Below are 18,332 nucleotides of genomic sequence, written 5' to 3' on the forward strand. Positions count from 1 at the left end.
GGCCGACCACAGCACAGTCCACATGGCTGACCACAGCACCGTCCACATGGCCAACCACAGCAGAGTCCACATGGCCGACCACAGCACAGTCCACACGGCCGACCACAGCACAGTCCACATGGCCAACCACAGCACAGTCCACATGGCCGACCACAGCAGAGTCCACATGGCTGACCACAGCACAGTCCACACGACTGACCACAGCACAGTGCACACGGCTGACTACAGCACAGTCCACGTGGCTGACCACAGGGAGGTGGGAAGAACCGAGATGCTCCCCCAGTGTCCCTTAAACTCAAGTTTGCCCTGAATTCTAGGAGCTGCTCACGGACATCAGCAAACCCGAGGAGGGGGCTGTGGGAGCCCCGATTAGGAGCAGGTGGGCAGCGGCCTGTGGCTTGGGCCTGGCTTCTGGGGGGGCAGGCCTGGGGACAGAGCACCTCCCTGGGGCCTGCACTAGGACGAGCAGCGCTGAGCCCAGCAGACCCAGCCGTGTCCGGGGTAGGACTTCTTGGTGCACTGGGGACCCCCGCCCCCGACACGCACTTGTGGACGCAGGGTGCTCTGTGTGGGGGTGGGGTCCCCCTTCTCTCGTACACTCCGTGATGGTGCACCTGCCTGACCGTCAGCCCTGACTGCACGGGACGTGGGGAGCCTCCTGCTCAGGCCCTGGATTGCTCTCCTGCTGGGAGCCCCGGCAGTCCCGGCTCCCCAGGTTCGAGGACCGCACGCTTCCTGGTGTTTTCTCGTGAACTGAAATCCACCTGGTCAGACACGGATTAGATAGTACCAGGCAACCTCAGAAAAGCTTGTGGAAAACGGAATTAAATGATGGGCTCACTTTTGGTGCAGGACTTTTGAAAGCCACGCACAGCACGGGGTCATCAAAAAGACTGTGGAGGGGCCGGTGCTGTGGCACTAGTTCGAGTCCCGGCTGCACCTCTTTGATCCAGCTCTCTCTATGGCCCGGGACAGCAGTGGAAGGTGGCCCACGTCCTTGGGCCCCTGCTTGGGAGACCCGGAAGAAGCTCCTGGCTCCTGGCTTCGGATCGGCGCAGCTCCGGCCGTTGTGGCCATCTGGGGAGTGAACCAGTGGATGGAAGACCCTCTCTCTCTGTCTCTCCTCTCTCTCTTCTCTCTCTCTCTCCTCTCTCTGTCTGAAACTCCACCTCTCAAATAAATAAATAAAATCTTAAAGTGTGTGGAGAACGCCTGCCGTGGAAAAGCGACTCGGGCTTCTGCCGTCGCCGTTGGCCCCGAAGCAAATCCTCCAGGCGGACGCCCCTCCCGGGCAGGCGCGCACCCGAGGCGTCCGGGCGAGCGAAGTTCTCCGTCTTGTCCGGGGCTCTGCACTGGGCCAGCTTCGGCCACACCAGAAAAGGCCCTCTCTGGGCTTCTGCGGGTGCTGATTTCCCAAGCATTTGCTTCTAATCCACTTCGACCAGTGTTGATCCGGAGACCACACTGACCCCTGGGCTGCCTGCAGCTCCGCTAGAAGCTCATTGGCTGACCAGCGGCCCCGGGCACCTCCGCCCTCGGCCTCCGTCCCCGCCTCCAGCCCCGGGTCCCCGTGTGGTCTGCACCACCAAGGGCCCGGCGACACGGGCCCTTGTCTATCTGCCCCCACCCTAGAAGCACAGCCAGGAGTGCTTCTGTGGGTGTCCCTTGTATCCTGTACTGATTTTAGGCAGACAGGAAGTCGCAAGGCTCACACGGGAAGCTTGGTGCCCCCTCCCCAGCCCCCTGCTGCCAACGGCTTATGTAACGGCGGTGCGGTGAAACCAGGACATATGCCTTCGCGCCGCATTGTATCCTTCGACCGGCTTTGCAAATCTTTCCACTGAGAATTTTTTAAAGATCCATCTGTTTCTATCTGCGTCTCTGATCTGTCTTTTCTTATCTTGAAACGGCTTATTTTAATTAAAAACATGCAGCCAGAAGTATGCCACAGCTCCCCGAAGTTGTGTATCACGAAATTCTCTGCACGGTGACTCACGCTGGGGTGCGCGCGGGTTCCGTTTCACCTCACCGAGGTGCCGGTCACTCAGAGCGAGATGGAGGAGTGGCCATGTGGTCACTGGGCACTCGGGGACCTGGGTCCCCCACGCTCTCAGGTGGCCCCTGCACTCACCCTGCCTTCACCCCGGCAACCACTCCTCTTCCTCTGTTCCCATGCGGGTGTGGCCTCCTGTCCCCAACATCCCAGCAGCGCGTCCCAGCCCTGGGACAAGCAGAGCAGGGCGGCTGGGGGGGGGGGGGGGGACAGTGCTCCCATGCCCCAGGTCACTCCCCAAACGCCACAATGGCTGCGACAGGGCAGGAGCCAACCCAGATCCTCCACGCGACCCAACTCCCTGAGCCGTCACCACTGGAGCTGGAGCCGGGAGCAGAGCCCAGCACCCAGGGACAGGGCACGGCGTCCACCGCTGGGAGCAGCCCCCCGCCATGTCCTTGTCCTTGCCGTGTGGGGTCTCCTGTGCTGGGCGTTGTGGGTGACCGTGACCGTGACAGAAGCTGCCAGGAACGCCCGGGGCAGGGTTCGTGGGAAGCAGGTGCACTCCCCCCAGGATGCCCGAGAGCAGCTACTGGGGAGGAAAGGGGTCATTTCAGCTCACGCTTCAGGGGTTACAGCTCAGGACGGCACAGCCTGGCAGGCTGGTGTCTGGAGGGAGCTTCCATGGTGAGGCCAGTGTGCAGGAATGACCACGGGGTGAGCCAGGAGGCGGAGAGAGCAGCTGGTGGAGCCCCGTGCTGCGCGGGGCTCGGGTCTGTGGTCAGCCCCCAGCGGCCTCTGCAACGCTCACCTCGCCCCCCCGCTCCCCTCCCCCCCCCCCCCCCGTGCTCTCGTGGCCACGCCCCCGCCCCCCACCGGCACCCCAGGCTCCGGGCATCAGCCAGCCTCTCCAGGAGCGCGAGGATGGACGCTCTTGGTCCCGGGAAGCCACAGTCCGCTCCCCGGGTGCTGTCTGTCCAGGCCGGGGCGCGCGCAGGCACACAGGGCGCACGGGGTGCACAGGGCGCAGGCGAACACTCGGGCGCCGTCTGCTCCCACGGCCGCACCCCCTCCTCCCCGCGTGTGTGTGCGTCGCCCCTGCGCCCCAGGCCGCTCTGGGAGTGTGTGCCCCTGGAGTCTTCTGCACCAGGGGCCTGCACTGCGCGCAGACTCCTCTCTGCGCCGCCAGCCCTGCGCTATGGGGGTCCAGCCGCGCCCGGGCTCCCTCCGCTCAACCTCCCCCCCTCTCCCATGCATTCCCAGGCATCGAGGGTGAATAGTCCCGTTGTTCTTGAATAGTTCACTTTGTTTAAAAAAAAATGTGTATTCTCCGTGTTTTGTCTTTTGTTCAAATATTTTTATAGAATTCTTTTTCTTTTTAAACAACTCTTATTTTTATTTGAAAGGAAGAGACAGGGATCTTCTATCCACTGGGTCACTCCCCAGATGTCCACGGCAGCCTGGGCTGGGCCAGGCCAAAGCCAGGAGCCCAGACCTCAATCCGGGTCTCCCAGGTGGGTGCAGGGACCCAGGTGCCTGAGCCATCGCCGCTGCCTCCAGGGAGCAGAGCAGGGGCAGAGCCCAAACCCAGGGGATGAGACGGGACTCCGGCAATCCCAGAAATCCGAGCCGTGCCTGTTTTTAAATTGATCTATTTGTTTGAGAGGCAGAGTTACGAAGCGAGGAGATGAGCCGACTCGAACCCAGGAGCCAGGCGCTCCCTCTGGGTCTCCCACGCACTTGGGTCATCCTCCACTACTCTCCCAGGGGCCTCGGCAGGGAGCTGGATCGGAAGTGGAGCAGCCGTGACTCGAACCAGCGCCTGTATTCTGTCCTGTGACTGCCTGCAAACCTCAGCCCTGAGCTCCCGTGTGGACCCTCCCGATCCGCCCACACATGTGTCGGGTCCCTGTGTCCAGTAGAAAGCCCGGGATCAGCCTGTGCGTGGGGAGGGGCCCACGGAACACAAAGCTTCCAAAGATGGCCCAAGTCCTCGGGCCCCTGCCAGCCGCGTGGGAGACCCCTCACAAGCTCCCCGCTGCTGGCTTCGCCCTGGCCCAGCTCCAGCCGTTGCAGCCATTTGGGGAGTGAACCAGGGGATGGAAGACCTCTCTCACTCTCTCTCCTTTCTGTAGCTTTGCCTCTTAAATAAATCTTTTTTTTTTTTTGACAGAGTTAGACAGTGAGAGAGACAGAGAGAAAGGTCTTCCTTCCGTTGGTTCACCCCCAAATGGCCGCCATGGCCGGCGCTGCGCCGATCCGAAGCCAAGAGCCAGGTGCTTCCTCCCGGTCTCCCATGGGGTGCAGGGCCCAAGGACCTGGGCCATCCTCCACTGCACTCCCGGGCCACAGCAGAGAGCTGGACTGGAAGAGGAGCAGCCGGGACAGAACCGGCGCCCATATGGGATGCTGGCACTTCAGGTGAAGGATTAACCTAGTGAGCCACGGCGCCGGCCCAAATAAATACATCTTTAAAAAAAGAAGCTGCTACCTTGCTGACCACTGCTGCCTGGCCAGCTGCACGCGGGGGTTGGCGGGGGGCTGCTGCCCCAGGCCCCTGCAGAGTCCTAGCCTAGTGGGGTCCTCACTCAGCTGCCCTCCTCCCTCCTCTTGCATGGTGCCTGCTGGGTCTCTGCTGGGGTCGCTTGGCTCCCAGCTGTGAGGCTCAGGGCAGGGCGCCCGCGTTTGCTGGGGCGGGAGGGGAGCAGAGGCCCCTCCAGGACACTGCGACGGAGGTCCCACCTCCCACACCCCCGGCAGCCAGAGCCAACCCCACGCCCAAGAGCACAGGGTGTCCACTGCGTCTCTCTGCAGGTCCAGCCCACCCTAGCCGGCCGGGGCCCCAGCGCGGGCCAGGGGCCAGCGCGGGCAGGTGGCCACACCGAAACCCGCCCTGGGGGCGCCTGCACTCACAGGGCCCTGGCCGGGCTGTCGCCCCCCACCCCGCCCTGACCCCACGGGGACCGGCAGAGAGCAGAGGCAGCGGAACTCTGTCCGCATTTAATAGACTAAAAAGGCACTCGGCAGCCGGCCGGGCTCAGGTCACGCTGCGGGACAGCTCCGTGATGTCCTCCACGAAGTTCCGGTAGAACCTGCGGCACGCCGCGTCCGGGTCCTGCTCCAGCGGCTCCAAGTCTGCGCACAGGACCGGGGCTCAGCCTAGCCAGTCTGAGGGGGGCGGGGCCTGTCATGGAGACTGGGCCTGGCGGAGGGGGCGGGCCTGGCTTGGGAGGCGGGGCCAATCTGAGGGAGGCGGGGCCTGGCTGAGGGGCGGGCCTGGTTGTGGGAGGCAGGGACAATCTGAGGGAGGTGGGGGGGGCCTGCTGATGGGGGCGGGGCTGGCTGAGGGAGGCGGGGTCAATCTGAGGGAGGCGGGGCCTGGCTGAGGGGGGCGGACCCACGTACATCTCTTGATGACGGGCAGGTCGCCCTTTCTCAGGTAGAAGCAGAGCTCTGGGAAGTAGTCCTGCAGCAGGGCCCCTGCGGGACGGGGGCGGGGCCGCTGCTGAGGCTGGGGGCGGGGGCGGGGGGGGGTCCTAGGGGTAGGGGTGGAGGCGGGGACGCTGCTGGGGCGGGGGCGGGGGCCCTGGGGGTAGGGGTGAGGGCGGGGCCGCTGCTGAGGTTGGGTCGGGGGCGGGGGACCTAGGAGTAGGGGGCAGGGGCGGGGCCGCTGCTGAGGCTCCGGCTGCAGGCGCCGCCCCATCCACCCCTGGCCCGCCCTCTGCAGGGGTTGGGGGACTGAGCTTGGTGAGTGGAGTGGAGGCGGGGCCGCTGGGGAGCGCCCACCGATGAACTTCATGGCGGCCAGCTTCAGGGGCCTGTGTGGGCTCTTCAGGTAGACCAGGGCCTGCAGCAGGAACTGGGGGTACTTGCCGAAGTTGCTCTCCACCTGCGGGCAGACGTAGGGCCAGGCTGCGGCCCCGCCGGGGTGGGGGGTGCGCAGGGAGGAGCTGGCGAGCGGAGCTGAGGTCCCGAGGGACCGGGTCCCTCACGCCGTCCCCAGTGAGGCCCCTCCCGTGCCTGCCCCCAGCCCACCCCGCCCAGCTGCACACGGGGCAGCAGCCTGGGGCCTTGCTGCTTGTCCAGGGAATCGGGGGCGGGGGGGGGAGGCGGCGGAAGGAGCTGGGGGGGCAGCACCTGAGCCTCCGTGGAGGCCCCGCAGCTCCTTAGCCGCTCCGTCTGCTGGTCTGAGTCTGTTCCCACCACCACGAGCCCTCGTGAGTGCATCCCTGGCCCTGCGCCCCCAGCCCGCTCCTCCCCCAGAGACCGCGAGGCCACGCCCACCGGGAGCGGGGGCAGGGGGCCTGCGAGTTGGGAATCTGGGTGGCATAGGAGTTGGGAATCTGGGTGGCATAGGACCGCCAGGTGCTGAACCGCGGGCGTCAGGGGAAGACCCCTGAGTCACCGTCCCGGGCTCCTCCCCCAGCACCGCCCACCGCCCGCCCCCTACAGGCAGCACCCGTGTCTTGGCGGGAGGGGGAACAGGAAGGGCCCAGAACATTCTAACACCGCCAGGAGTAACAGTGCTCAAGGGAAGAGAATCTGCTTAAAGGGTGGCGTTGGGGACCGCGGCACTGAGCGGCCACCTCCCGGGCGGTCTGGGGACGGGGACTTGGAAGAGGCCACCCAGGTGGGCGAGAGTCCACAGAGAAGGGCAGCTCCACGAGGCAGGTGGGCCCTGGGACGGAGGCCGGCTCTGCCCGCGCCCCCCTCCCTGGCCTCCGGGGCTCAGCCGGGGGACAGAGACAAGGGCTGAGGCGCCCGCGGAGGGAGAGCAGCTTGGCGTGCAGGTGGACGCGGGCGCTGGTGACTGGAGATAAGGGCAGAGGCAGGGCTGCGGGGCGGCGCCCAGCACCGGGTCCCCTCACGGCCCTGCCCACGGGATGCCCGGCGGCCGGGGCGGGAACCCCGCTTCTAGCCCATGTGACCCGCCCCGGGGCGCCAGCACTACAGGGGCGGGGCCTCAGCCACCCTGGAAGCAGAGGCAGGTGAAAGGCTGGGGGGGCACCCACACAGCCGCAGGGGACAGAGTGCCCCACGGTCCCCTGTGCAGGCCCGCAGCGGCGGCCCCCCCTCAGTCGCAAACCAGGGCCCTGATGAAGCACACACGTGTGCAGCAAGCGTGCCAAGGCGGGAGTGCCCCGCGCCCCCTCCTCCCTGCGCCCTCCGCTGTGCGCCTGTGGCTGTCCCAGCTGCGGCAGCCTGAAGCGGACCGTTCGGTGCTGTAAACGCAGCTCATGACGTGAACGCCAGCAGGAAACCAGGCGTGAGACCAAGCCTGGCCTGTGCCCCTCCACGCCCAGGGACACCCAGCGCCGGGGCAGCCCTGGCGACAGCCGCCCCCACCCGTCCTGAGCAGAGGCGCGGGCCACCAGGTCCAGGCCAGGCCTCGCCCTCGCCACGGTGCCCGCAGGAAGCCCCGGCCCGGGAACGGGGCTGGGCGGAGCCCGAGGAGGGGCAGGGGCCCTGGTCCTGGGTGGGCGGGCTCCCCGCGGAGCTGCGTCTGTTTCCGCTCTTCACTGAGAGCCCAGAGATCCAGGGCGGTGCCATCCCCGGCCAGAGACACCCTCCGCGTCTGGGTGCCCAGAGGAAGCCCCAGGGCCCGGCGCGCGGGAGGGACAGCACCCAGGGACCATGGCGCTGCCGTGAGAACGGGGGCAGCTGGAGGGCCTGGGCCTTTCCCGGGCTCCGGAATCCAAAGTGTCCCCTCCTGCCTGCCGGGGGCCTCAGAGGCACAGGCCGGGCTCCCCGGCGACAGAGCCCCTGGAAAAGCAGGGCGCCGCCCCCTCCCCACCCCCACCACGGGCTCCGGTGACCACGCACGCCGCCGCCCGCCCAGGGCCCGCACCTTACCATGTAGACAAAAATGTCGTTCTCGGCACCCGGGCCGCGGCCCCACGCCAGCTTGCCAAACAGCTCCTTCCGGAACTCCCACTTGAGCAGGAGGGCGCAGCGCAGGAGGGTGGACTTGGACTTCTGCGGCCACAACAGGAGGCCGCTGGCCCTCGCGTGCCCGCCTCCCTCCCACAGGCACGCCCACACCCGGCAGCCGCTTGCTCCCCCCAGGAAGGCCCCCAGGGTCCCAGGACCTCGGGGCGCGGCCGTGTCTGGGGGTGACTGAGAAGCAGTGGGGCCGTGCGCTGGGCCCTGACCCTGCACACACGCGGTGTCCTTGGAGGAGGGGAGGAGACGACCCCGTGAGGACACGGAGGGGCTGCCCCGGCCACGGGAGGACAGAGGGACATCTGCCTGGCCACATGAGGACAGGGGGGCCTCCGTCCAGCCACAGGAGGATGCAGAGGGGCCTCCCTGCAGCTTGGGCCTGCAGCCTCCAGGGCTGGTGGGCACCTGGTCGGGGGCCTGGGGCAGGAGACCCTGGCAGCCCAGAGCCACGTTCCCACTTCTCATTTCCAGAGCCCCCAGCTTCCCCGAGTCACCCAGCCGCTGCTCCGCCCCAACACCAACCCCAGGCTCTGCCCACAGCAGGCGCTTGATACGTGCCAGGGACAGAAACAGACGGAGAGCACCCTCTGCCCCCACTCCCGCTGAGCCAGCCTCCCCTACCCGTGCCCGTCTGTGCAGGGAGCACCCTCTGCCCCCCACCCCCACTGAGCCAGCCTCCCCCCACCCGTGCCCGTCTGTGCAGGGAGCACCCGCTGCCCCCCACCTGTGCCCGTCTGTGCAGGGAGCACCCTCTGCCCCCCACCTGTGCCCGTCTGTGCAGGGAGCACTCTGCTGGCCCTCCCTGGGAGGCGCTGAGAGTCCACAGAGCTTCTCCTGTTGCTGGAGTTTCTGAGACCTGGACGGATCTGTCTCCCACTGCAGCCCCTGGTGCCTCTACCACCTCCTCCCTTGAACCATCGCTGGAACCCTCGGTCTCTACCTTAGCTACATTCTGCCCTGCGCTGGCCTCCTGCACATCCATCCGTCAATCCATCCACTCACACATCAACAAGGCATCCATTCATCCATTCTCCATCCACTTACCCATCTGTCCATCCAGCACAGACCCATGCACCCACAGTCCATCCACCCACCCACCCATCTGTCCACACACACGCCCATGCATCCATCAATCAGGTCAGCTAGCCACCCACCCATCCATGCATCCACCCAAAAACCCACCCCCCCATCCATTCACCCACCTACCACCTACTCATACATCCATCCACCCACCCATCCACCCACCCACCCACTCATCCAGCAACCTACATATCCACCCATCCACCACCTACCCATCCATCCGTCCATCAATCCAGGCATGCACTCGCCCATTCTCCATCCACACACACACACCCATGCTCCCACCAGTCCATCCGTCCATCCCCTCATCCATCCATCTGTCCACACACACGCACAACCGTGCATCCATCAGTTCAGTCAGCTAGCCACGCCCCCACTGTCCATCCACCCAAAACTCATCCATCTACCCATGCGTTCATCCATCCACCCACCCACCCACCAACTTATACACCCACCCACTCATTCATTCATCTACCCACCCATCCACCCACTCATCCAGCAACCTACATATCCACCCATCCACCACCTACCCATCCATCCGTCCATCAATCCAGGCATGCACTCGCCCATCAATCCAGGCATGCACTCGCCCATTCTCCATCCACACACACACACCCACTCATTCATCCATCCACCTGCCATCCTCATCCAGCAACCTACATATCCACCCGTGGGGGCCGGAGGGCACCTAGGGCTGCCAGCCGGCTTCCTGGAGGGTCTCCCTGTGGAGGCCAGGACTCCCTGTGGAGGCTGGAGCGCGTGTGACAGAGCCGGGGGCTCCAGGCCACCCCTAGGGATCCGCTGGGGGCGTGAGACCCGCTCCGCCCAGGGCTGGAGGTGCTCGGCAGCTGGATGCCTTTCCACGGGGCAGGTAGAAGCAGCAGTGACCCCGCGGGCTGGGCTCCCAGTGCTGGGAGGAGGGGTGGTGCCCAGGCCAGCGAGGCCCCCAAGGTCCTGGGGCCGCCAGCAGGGGGGAATGGGGAACCTTGGGGAGTGGGTGTGGTTCCTGGACGGTCACTCGGACCCGGCCTCTGCTTTTCTCCTGCGAGGCCAGGCCTGCCCCCTGCCCCCTGCCCGGCCCAGGCAGCCGAGCCCTGGCCTCTGCTCTCTGGGGCTGCCCAGGCCACTGCCCAGCAAGGGGCCTTCCCCACCTCGCCGGGACCAGCGCTCACCGTGACCACGGTGGGGCAGGGGTCAGCCATGTGCAAGAGCAGGGGCACCACGGCCTGGAAGGCGAGGGTCTTGAACGCCTGCCGGAACTTCCTGCTGCCGCTGTCTATGACATCTCCAAACAGGAAGATGGCCCCGCTGCGCACCTCCTCCCGCTCCTGGGGGACACGCCGCCATACCTGGAGCCCCTGCCTCTGCCCCCGCCCGCACCTGGAGCCCCTGCCTCCCCCCCCCCCCCGCTTCTCCAGGCCTCATGCGCTCATCACCCCCAAAACCATTCACCCCGCCCCCGGCTTGCCCAAGGGTCTGTTTAAACCAGGAGCCCTGCCCTGCTCCCCTGCCCAGCGCCCCGCCGCCCCTCCCGGGTGTGGACTGAGCGTGGTGAAGCCCAGGGCCTTCAAGGCCATGGCCAGCGAGTGGGTGGGGCCTCCTTGCCCTGGGCAGAGCCTTGCTTTCCCCAGGGCCAGGTTTCCGGTCATAACCCACAAGGCCCGGCCAGGGCAGAAGGCGCTCCTCTGGCCGGCGGGCCTGGGCAGCACTGCGCAGGCGCGCGCCGGCGGAAGGCGCCCCGGGGCGGCCGGGGACGCCGGTGCAGGTGGTGCTGGCCCCCGCCGCCCCCTCCCGGCGGCCGCCCGGCTGCTCACATCCTCGAACAAGGACAGCAGGTGCTGGGCGAGTTTGATGCTGGCGGAGCCGGCGCCCTGCAGGCCCAGGCGGTGCAGGATGTCGCCCAGGATGCCCATCAGGCCTAAGAGGTCCTTGGTGTCCGGCCGCAGGAAGCTGTCCAGCAGCCCGGCCAGCCGGTTCCGCAGCAGGAACACCTGCGGGAGACCCCGGACTCGGGCTCCCGCCGCTGGCAGCTCGGCGGGGGCGGGGCAGAGGCGGGGCCTGGGACCCCCGCCCTCGGGGAGAAAGGACACGCCCGCCCCCGCCCTCCCTGCTGGCGGGAGCTTGAGGGAGCGCCCGCAGTGGCCTCCGCTGAGGGGCGCCGTGGGACGCCCGCGGCTCCTCCTCTCACCTTTTTGGGGTGCATGGTGGTGCTGCTGAGGCCCTTGAGGCTCATGGCCCGCACCAGCTGGTTGCAGTGGCCCAGGCCCAGGTTCAGCAGGGTGTCCATCTTCTTCCGGGATGCCTGCTGGAAGACCTCCGCGCTGTTGAGAAACTGGGGAGGGGCGCAGCCCCAGGCAGATCTCAGATGAGCCGGGTAGGAGGAGGCGGCGGAGGGGCGTCCAGTTCCCCGAGGCTGGCCAGGGCAGCGGTGGGCGAGGGGCTGACCTCCGTGAGGAGGAGGATGGCCACCACGTTGTCTCGCTCCTCCATGCTCTTCAGGGAGATGACCGCCTGCCCCAGGACAGCCTTGACCTCGCAGTCATACTGCACCATGGCCCTGTCGGCGAGACGCGGCCGGGGGAGGCGCAGCCTGCACCCTGCACCCTGGAGCTGCGAGGGAGGGTGAGCCTGGGAGAGGGTACCCCGCTCACCTGGCCAGGAGGCTCACTCCCTCCCCGTAGGTGTCCGGGCGCTCCAGGAGCGCCCAGCCCTGCAGCAGCTGGATGTAGGCGAAGACCTCCCAGTAGCTGGTGGTCCAGAAGAGGCCCTTCACGGCCTCCAGGCACGTCCTGGGGCAGGTGCAGGGGCTGGCGAGGCTGCCACCTTGTGGCGCCCCTCACGCGCCCCTCCCCTGCTCCCCTGGGCCCCAGCAGGTAACCCAGGGCCTTTTGCCCAGATGTGTGGGAGGGGCTGCAGGGAGGGGAGGGTTGGCGTCCTGGGGGTGCAGGGAGAGGGGGCTGGGGTCCTGGGGGTACAGGGAGAGGGGGCTGGGGTCCTGGGGGTGCAGGGAGAGGGGGCTGGGGTCCGGGGGTGCAGGTAGAGGAGGGTGGAGTCCGGGGGTGCAGGGAGAGGGGGCTGGGGTCCTGGGGGTGCAAGGAGAGGGGGCTGGGGTCCTGGGGGTGCAGGGAGAGGGGGCCGGAGTCCGGGGGTGCAGGGAGAGGGGGCTGGGGCCCGGGGGTGCAGGGAGAGGAGGGTGGAGTCCAGGGGTGCAGGGAGAGGGGGCTGGGGCCCGGGGGTGCAGGGAGAGGGGGCTGGGGTCCGGGGGTGCAGGGAGAGGAGGGTGGAGTCCAGGGGTGCAGGGAGAGGGGGCTGGGGCCCGGGGGTGCAGGGAGAGGGGGCTGGGGTCCAGGGGTACAGGGAGAGGGGGCTGGGGTCCAGGGGTGCAGGGAGAGGGGCTGGGGTCCAGGGGTGCAGGGAGAGGGGGCTGGGGTCCTGGGGGTGCAGGGAGAGGGGGCTGGGGTCCTGGGGGTGCAGGGAGAGGGGGCTGGGGCCCGGGGGTGCAGGGAGAGGGGGCTGGGGTCCGGGGGTACAGGGAGAGGGGGCTGGGGTCCAGGGGTGCAGGGAGAGGGGCTGGGGTCCAGGGGTGCAGGGAGAGGGGGCTGGGGCCCGGGGATGCAGGGAGAGGGGGCTGGGGTCTGGGGGTGCAGGGAGAGGGGGCTGGGGTACAGGGAGAGGGGGCTGGAGTCCAGGGGTGTAGGGAGAGGGGGCTGGGGCCCGGGGGTGCAGGGAGAGGGGGCTGGGGTCCGGCGGGCGTCCCACCTGAAGGGGCTGAGGGGCTTGCTGTCCAGGATGTCCTCCTGGTAGTCAGCCACGTCCTCCACCACACCCAGCTCGAACAGGTAGTGCAGCTGCGTGAGCAGCCCCAGGAGGATGCCCGCGAAGGCCCAGTGGATGGTCTGCCTGTACTCCTGGGTGTACAGGAGCTCATAGATGGTGCCCAGGGCCTGCAGCGGGCGACAGGGCAGGGCCCGGGGACCTGTCCACACAGCCACACCTGACTCCACTCTTGCCGCCTGGGCTGGTCCTGGAGGGCCCCCCCAACCGCCCACAGCAGCCCAGGCACAGGGCCGGGAGCCCCTGCCCTACGCCCGGGCTGGTCGCCACACTGCTGCACGCTCTCACCGGCCCCCACCATTGGCTCCAGATGCCCTTCCTGGTGGGGTCTGGGTGGGGGGCGCAGGCTGCCCCCAGTCCTGCGGGCTTCCTGTGCCAGTTGCAGGAGTCTGTGACCAGCGCTGACCCCAACCGCCACTCCTCAGGGCTGGGCTAACCTGCCCCGGCTCTTGCCACCACCAGTTCTCATGAGCCCTGTGGTCACCCTGTCCCCTGCCCAGCCGGTCCCTGGAGGCAGCACGGCACTCACTGCCCTCCCTCACCCCAGGGCCCACTTTGCAAAGTGCAGGGCTAACAGGGTCACTCCTGAGTCAGACCTTCCATGGCCATGCCCCCTGACCACAGCCCGCGGGGCTTGCCTTCTCTGCCCCCCAGGCCCCTGCCGCCCTCGCGGGGAGCAGGTCAGGTTTACGGCCACGAGGGCCCTCTCCTGCCTCCTCGTGTGTGCCCAGGAGGCACTGCTGTCAGCAGGGGGCCTTGGTGTGCGTGTTGTGGCTGGCCGTGACAGGGTTGGGTGCCCCACGGAGCCACGGCGCTGATGGCAGCTGGGAGGCCCCGGACCAGGAGCCTGGGGAGCCTGTGTGTGCAGGGCAGGGGTTAGGTGAGGACAGCCCTGGGCCATCCTGGGGTCCCCCTGGGTCCCCGCAGGGGCTCAGGGAGTGGCTCACCAGCAGGGAGATGAGCTGGGTCTGGGAGCTGGGTCGGGTGAGCCCCCGGGGGGGGCGCAACTTGAGCTTCATGTAGAGCAGAGTTATGACCTTGCAGGCCAGCTGGTGGTTGGTGGCCAGGGCCTTCCACAGGGGCAAGGTCCTCCTGCAGAGACAGGCGGTTCCGCTGTCGGCCGGCCCCACTGCACACAGGGGCTCCCCGACCCCCGTGGCCACCAGCGGGACCCCTGGGTGAAGACCCGCACGCCCTGATGTGTCAGCCCTCAGCAGGGTGGCGGGCGAGCCCCACTGCCCATCCCCCACCTGCACTTGCCTCCCACCCTCCGCCAGGGGACCCCAGCAAGCTGCCCCTGAGAGCGAGGGGCGGGGCAGAGCCAGGGCCGCTGGTGGGTGGAGCCTGCACAGCCCTCGGGCTCCTGGCAGCTTTCTCCGCCCGCGGCGCTGCTGGCCCTTGGTCCCGTGGGACATGGCGGGCCTGGGGCTCTGGGCAGCTGGGGAGTCACTGTGAGGCGTGCAGGGCCCCTGCTGACCGGTGGCCCTGCAGGCAGTGGGCTGGGCGAGAGACCTGCCTCTCCGAGGGGTGGCACAGGGACAGCACCACCTCGACCGTCTCCTGTGGGTGCTGGGTGCCCAGAACCGTCACGGCCCTCATCGCGTCCTGCTGCACGTGCGGCAGTGGGATGTGGGGCAGCTGCTGGAACAGGCTCTGCAGGACCTCCGCCACCTGCCAGGCAGGGCCAAGGGGCGGGCGGGGGGGGGGCGCCTCAGACAGGCTCCTGCCTGGCCACGCGCTGCTGCCTCCCGGAGACCCCCCCACCAGCCTCGCCACCCCCGCGTGGCCCTGCCCTGGCTCCTGCCTGCTGGGCGTGGGGCAGTGCGGAGCTGAGGGCTGCGCAGAGCAACCTCCGGCCTGTCCCCGCCCGGGGCCCGCAGGGCGGCAGCAGCAGGCGGAGGCCGGAGCTGTGGCCACCCCAGGCCCTCGGGCCCACCTGCTCCGGCTTGAGTCCCGGCCCCTCGAACATCAGCAGGAGGAGCTTGGAGGCCAGGTCGCAGCTCAGGCGGCTGTGGCTGCACAGGCCCGGCAGCAGCGTCAGCACCAGCTGCGTGTGCTGGGCCACGGTCAGGTCCCGCTCGAAGGCCTGTGCCGAGGGGAGGGGCCCAGGGGTCCTCCGTGCTCACCAGCGGGCCGGGCTCTTGCCCAGGTCCCTCCGCACCTGAACACCAAGAGCAGACCCTGCCCCCCGGGGACCCCTTGGAGACCCCTCGGGCGGCCACGGCCCTCGCCCTCTGGTGGGAAGTGTGCGCACCACAGGCCCGCAGACGCCCCCTCGGGAGAAGTGCCCTGGGGACCGTGGGAGCCAGGGACCTCAGGAGCAGTGCAGGGGAGGCGGGGCCTGTCCCCAGCACCCAGGAGGGGCCACAGGGAGCTCGGGGTCCTGGGCAGGTGCTTAGGGGCGCAGATGTGAGGTGCCCTCCCCGGCCCGCCCGAGGGCCTCACCTTCACGGCGCTGTAGAGTTTCACCTCCCAGTCTCTGCTCGCCCGAATTTCGCTTTGCTTCAGTTTACTGAGACGCATGGACACCGCCATCCTCCCTGCTGTGACGCGCCCGGGGGGGAGGGGGGAGCTGGAGTGACCCCTCCCTGGCCGCTGGGGCAGCCCAGCGCTCCGAGTGGGAGTGAGGCCCCCCACGTCCCCTGCTCACCCCTCTGCAGGACGGTGAGCTGCAGCAGGAGGGTCACGCACTGCTGGGAGTACTTCCGGGTTGTCTCCTCCTTGTCGCACCACAGCAGGGTCAGCAGGCCGACGTGGTGGCCCAGCGCAGAGGGCATGGCCCCTTCCTGCCAAGGGCGGCACCGTGAGCACGCGGGGGCTGCCCCCAGGGGTCCTCAGCGCTGCCCCCCCCCGGGTGCCGGCCCCGGGCCCCTGTGGCAGGTCCCGGCCGCAGGCCCACCGCCGTTTCCCTCGGCCGGCAAACTGATCCTGGGGCTTTTCCAGCTCAAAGAGTGGATTCCGTCTCCAAAACCTGCATTTGGCTCTTTTTAAAGAGCTGGCCTTTACCTGTCCTATCTATTCTCTGTCGCGTTCAAGCTTTCTTTACATTCCGGGACTTCCCCAAATGCCTCACTGATCTGAAAAGCAGAGTTCCCAAGACGCAGGGAGAGGCAGGGCTTCCCCAAATGGCCGGCCGCAGCGGCCAGGCCAAAGCCAGGCGCCGGGAGCTCTATGCAGGCACTTGGCCGTCCTCCGCTGCTTTCCCGGCGCGTTGGCAGGGAGCCGGCTGGGCAGCGGAGCGGCCGGGACTCCAGCCGGCACCCACATTCACACGGGAAGCCGGCACTGCAGGCGGCATCGGTCTTAACCCGCTCTTGAATGCAATTTTCATTTATTTGCATTTCATTTCAAAGGCAGAGAGAGACACAGAGGCAGAGATGTCTTCCATCCCTGGTTCACTCCCCAATCCCAGCCACAGCCAGGGCCTCAGAACTCAGTCGGGGTCTCCTCTGAGGGTGGCAGGGACCCCAGCCCCCCAGGCCATCACCTGCTGTTCCCCAGGTGCACCTAAGCCGGCAGCTGGGGTGCACACCAGGCGCCCCAGTGTAGGGCGCTGGCGACCCAGTGACGTCACCGACAGTCCGCACACCTCCCCCACCAGCCTCTTAACACCTGTCTTCAAGCTTTGAGTTTTAGGGTCTGGTCCTCCTGATGGAGGTTCCTCCCGTCTTCCCCACACCAGGCAACCTCTCGCCGGCGGCTCCCTCTCGACACCGTCAGAAAGCTGCCATTTTGTGCAAGCGCCCCGTTTCTGAACAGCTTCCAACGGGAAGCGACCTCGCCCCCCACGTCCACGCGGCGGCCTCCCGGCTCCTTGCAGGCCCCGCCAGGCCCGCAGAGCAGTCAGCACGCACCACTTCGCCCAGCCTCACCCGGGGGCCCCAGGGGCCACCCGACCCTCCGGGGTGGCGCTGATGGCCTGCCGTGCACCCGTGGTTCAAACCCGCCCAAACGCGGCGGGAGTCGCTGGAGAAGCAGGCACTGGGCCCCCGCGCGGCCCTGCCCGCCTCCTCGGCTCTCGGGTGCCCGCTTCCCGGCACCGCGGAGCAGTCCTCAAGGCGAGGCCTGGCCTCAGGGGTGCGGGCCGGCAGGCACCAGCAGCGCAGGAGCGCGGGCGTGCGTGGCTCCCGATGGCGCCTGGAGCCGTCTGGAGCTGTGTGGTGAGGCGCGACGTGTGGCCTGCTTCGGGTGCGTGTGGGTGGACGCGATGGAGCCTTGGGTCTTCGCGAGAGTGGGCCGTGCTTTGAGCTCCCAGGCCGGCCGCCCGTGCCTTCTGGGAACTGCACTGTCGGTTCCGGGGCACACACCGCACGTGCGCCCTCCAGGCTGGGGCTGGACCCTGAGCCCGGGCGGCGGCCCCTCACGCACCGTAGCCTCCGGTTTCCGCGGGGAGGGCGGCCCACGTTTTCCCGTCCCGCGCCCACACCTGCTCCGGGTCCCCGCATTGGTTCCTGCTGGCACTGGGGGGCGGGCCAGCCCTCGCCCCTGCTCCCGTGTCCGCGACGCCTGCGCTGGTGCCTCTGCTGCCTCCCGCGCGCGGCTTCCCGCACAGCTCCCCCCACCCCCGCGCGCGCGTGCACAGCTTCCCGCAGGGCTTCCCGCACACCGCCCTTCTCGTCCCCGGCTTCCAGGGCGAGGGACCCTGTCTTCTCCGTGCACAGCGCGGCGGCCGGTGCGCAGTGAATTTTGGCTGCAAGAACCAGCGGGTGCGGGGCGCGGATCCCTGGTCTTCCCCTACCCTGGTGCTCTGGGGGTTGAGCCCACCTGGCCACTGTCCTCCCCGAGGCCAGAGTGCAGCGCACTCACGGCGAACTTCAGGGAGTCCACCACGTACTGCAGGAGCCGGAAGATGCACTGCACCACGCGCTGGCGCTCGTGGCTCCTGTCCGATCTCAGCCAGGGCTCTGTGTGCTGGGGCAGAGACAGGGACCTTCAGGACCTGCCAGCCACCAGAGCCCCGCCCCATAGCCATGCCTGTTAGGGAGCCGGGCGCCTGCAGAGAGCTGGGGTGGGCGTGTCTGAGGATGGGGCGGAGATCGGGATGGGCGTGTCTGGGGATGGGGTGGAGCTCTGGGTGGGTGGAGTTCGGGGTGGGTATGTCTGAGTAAGGGGCAGAGCTCTGTGTGGGCGTTCCTGAGGATGTGGGGTGGAGCTTGGGGTGGGCGTGTCTCAGGGCGCGGGTGGGGCAGGGAGTGGGCTGCGGGGTGCACAAAAAGGTGAGTGGAGGAGCCCGGAGGTGTGCTGGGGCGCCGGCCCCCACCAGGAGCCCCTAGAGCCCAGCTGGGTTCTGCACCTGCTCCTGGCCTCTGTTTCCAGAAGGACTCAGCTCCCACTCTCCTCCTGGACCAGGTGCGCAGCTCTGGGCCCGGCCCACCTCTCTATCACCCTCCTACCTGGCTGACGGCACCACTCCTCAGGCACAGCGCAGTGCCGCCGCCTCCAGGAAGCCATCTTGCACACCTGCTGTGCCCCTGCCTGCAGC

The 18,332-nt window shown here is 68.1% G+C and overlaps 1 protein-coding gene across 16 annotated transcripts in view; it reads right to left on the minus strand.

The window, feature by feature from the left end:
- Positions 1–4,967: 4,967 nt before the first annotated feature.
- Positions 4,968–18,332, minus strand: part of LOC127482722 (maestro heat-like repeat family member 5) — a 29,669-nt gene continuing 16,304 nt past the window's right edge. For 8 of the 16 annotated variants that reach the window (XM_070075887.1, XM_070075895.1, XM_070075888.1 and 5 more), the window contains 16 exons: positions 17,615–17,761; positions 15,501–15,636; positions 15,296–15,393; positions 14,787–14,936; positions 14,367–14,521; positions 13,798–13,942; positions 12,776–12,960; positions 11,668–11,805; positions 11,462–11,573; positions 11,205–11,348; positions 10,831–11,007; positions 10,189–10,344; positions 7,847–7,969; positions 5,780–5,882; positions 5,399–5,473; positions 4,968–5,128 (listed from right to left, as the gene is read on the minus strand). In XM_070075887.1, coding sequence (XP_069931988.1) covers positions 5,031–5,128; positions 5,399–5,473; positions 5,780–5,882; positions 7,847–7,969; positions 10,189–10,344; positions 10,831–11,007; positions 11,205–11,348; positions 11,462–11,573; positions 11,668–11,805; positions 12,776–12,960; positions 13,798–13,942; positions 14,367–14,521; positions 14,787–14,936; positions 15,296–15,393; positions 15,501–15,636; positions 17,615–17,761 — 2,142 coding nt within the window. In that variant the 3' untranslated portion in view covers positions 4,968–5,030. Of the gene's footprint in view, positions 5,129–5,398; positions 5,474–5,779; positions 5,906–7,846; positions 7,970–10,188; positions 10,345–10,830; positions 11,008–11,204; positions 11,349–11,461; positions 11,574–11,667; positions 11,806–12,775; positions 12,961–13,797; positions 13,943–14,366; positions 14,522–14,786; positions 14,937–15,295; positions 15,394–15,500; positions 15,637–17,614; positions 17,762–18,332 lie in introns of those variants that run through there. The other 8 variants (XM_070075889.1, XM_070075900.1, XR_011389615.1 and 5 more) reach the window with 7 other exon arrangements.

The sequence above is a fragment of the Oryctolagus cuniculus genome, chromosome 6 (genome assembly GCF_964237555.1).
Source record: "Oryctolagus cuniculus chromosome 6, mOryCun1.1, whole genome shotgun sequence".
Classification (NCBI taxonomy): Eukaryota; Metazoa; Chordata; class Mammalia; order Lagomorpha; family Leporidae; genus Oryctolagus; species Oryctolagus cuniculus.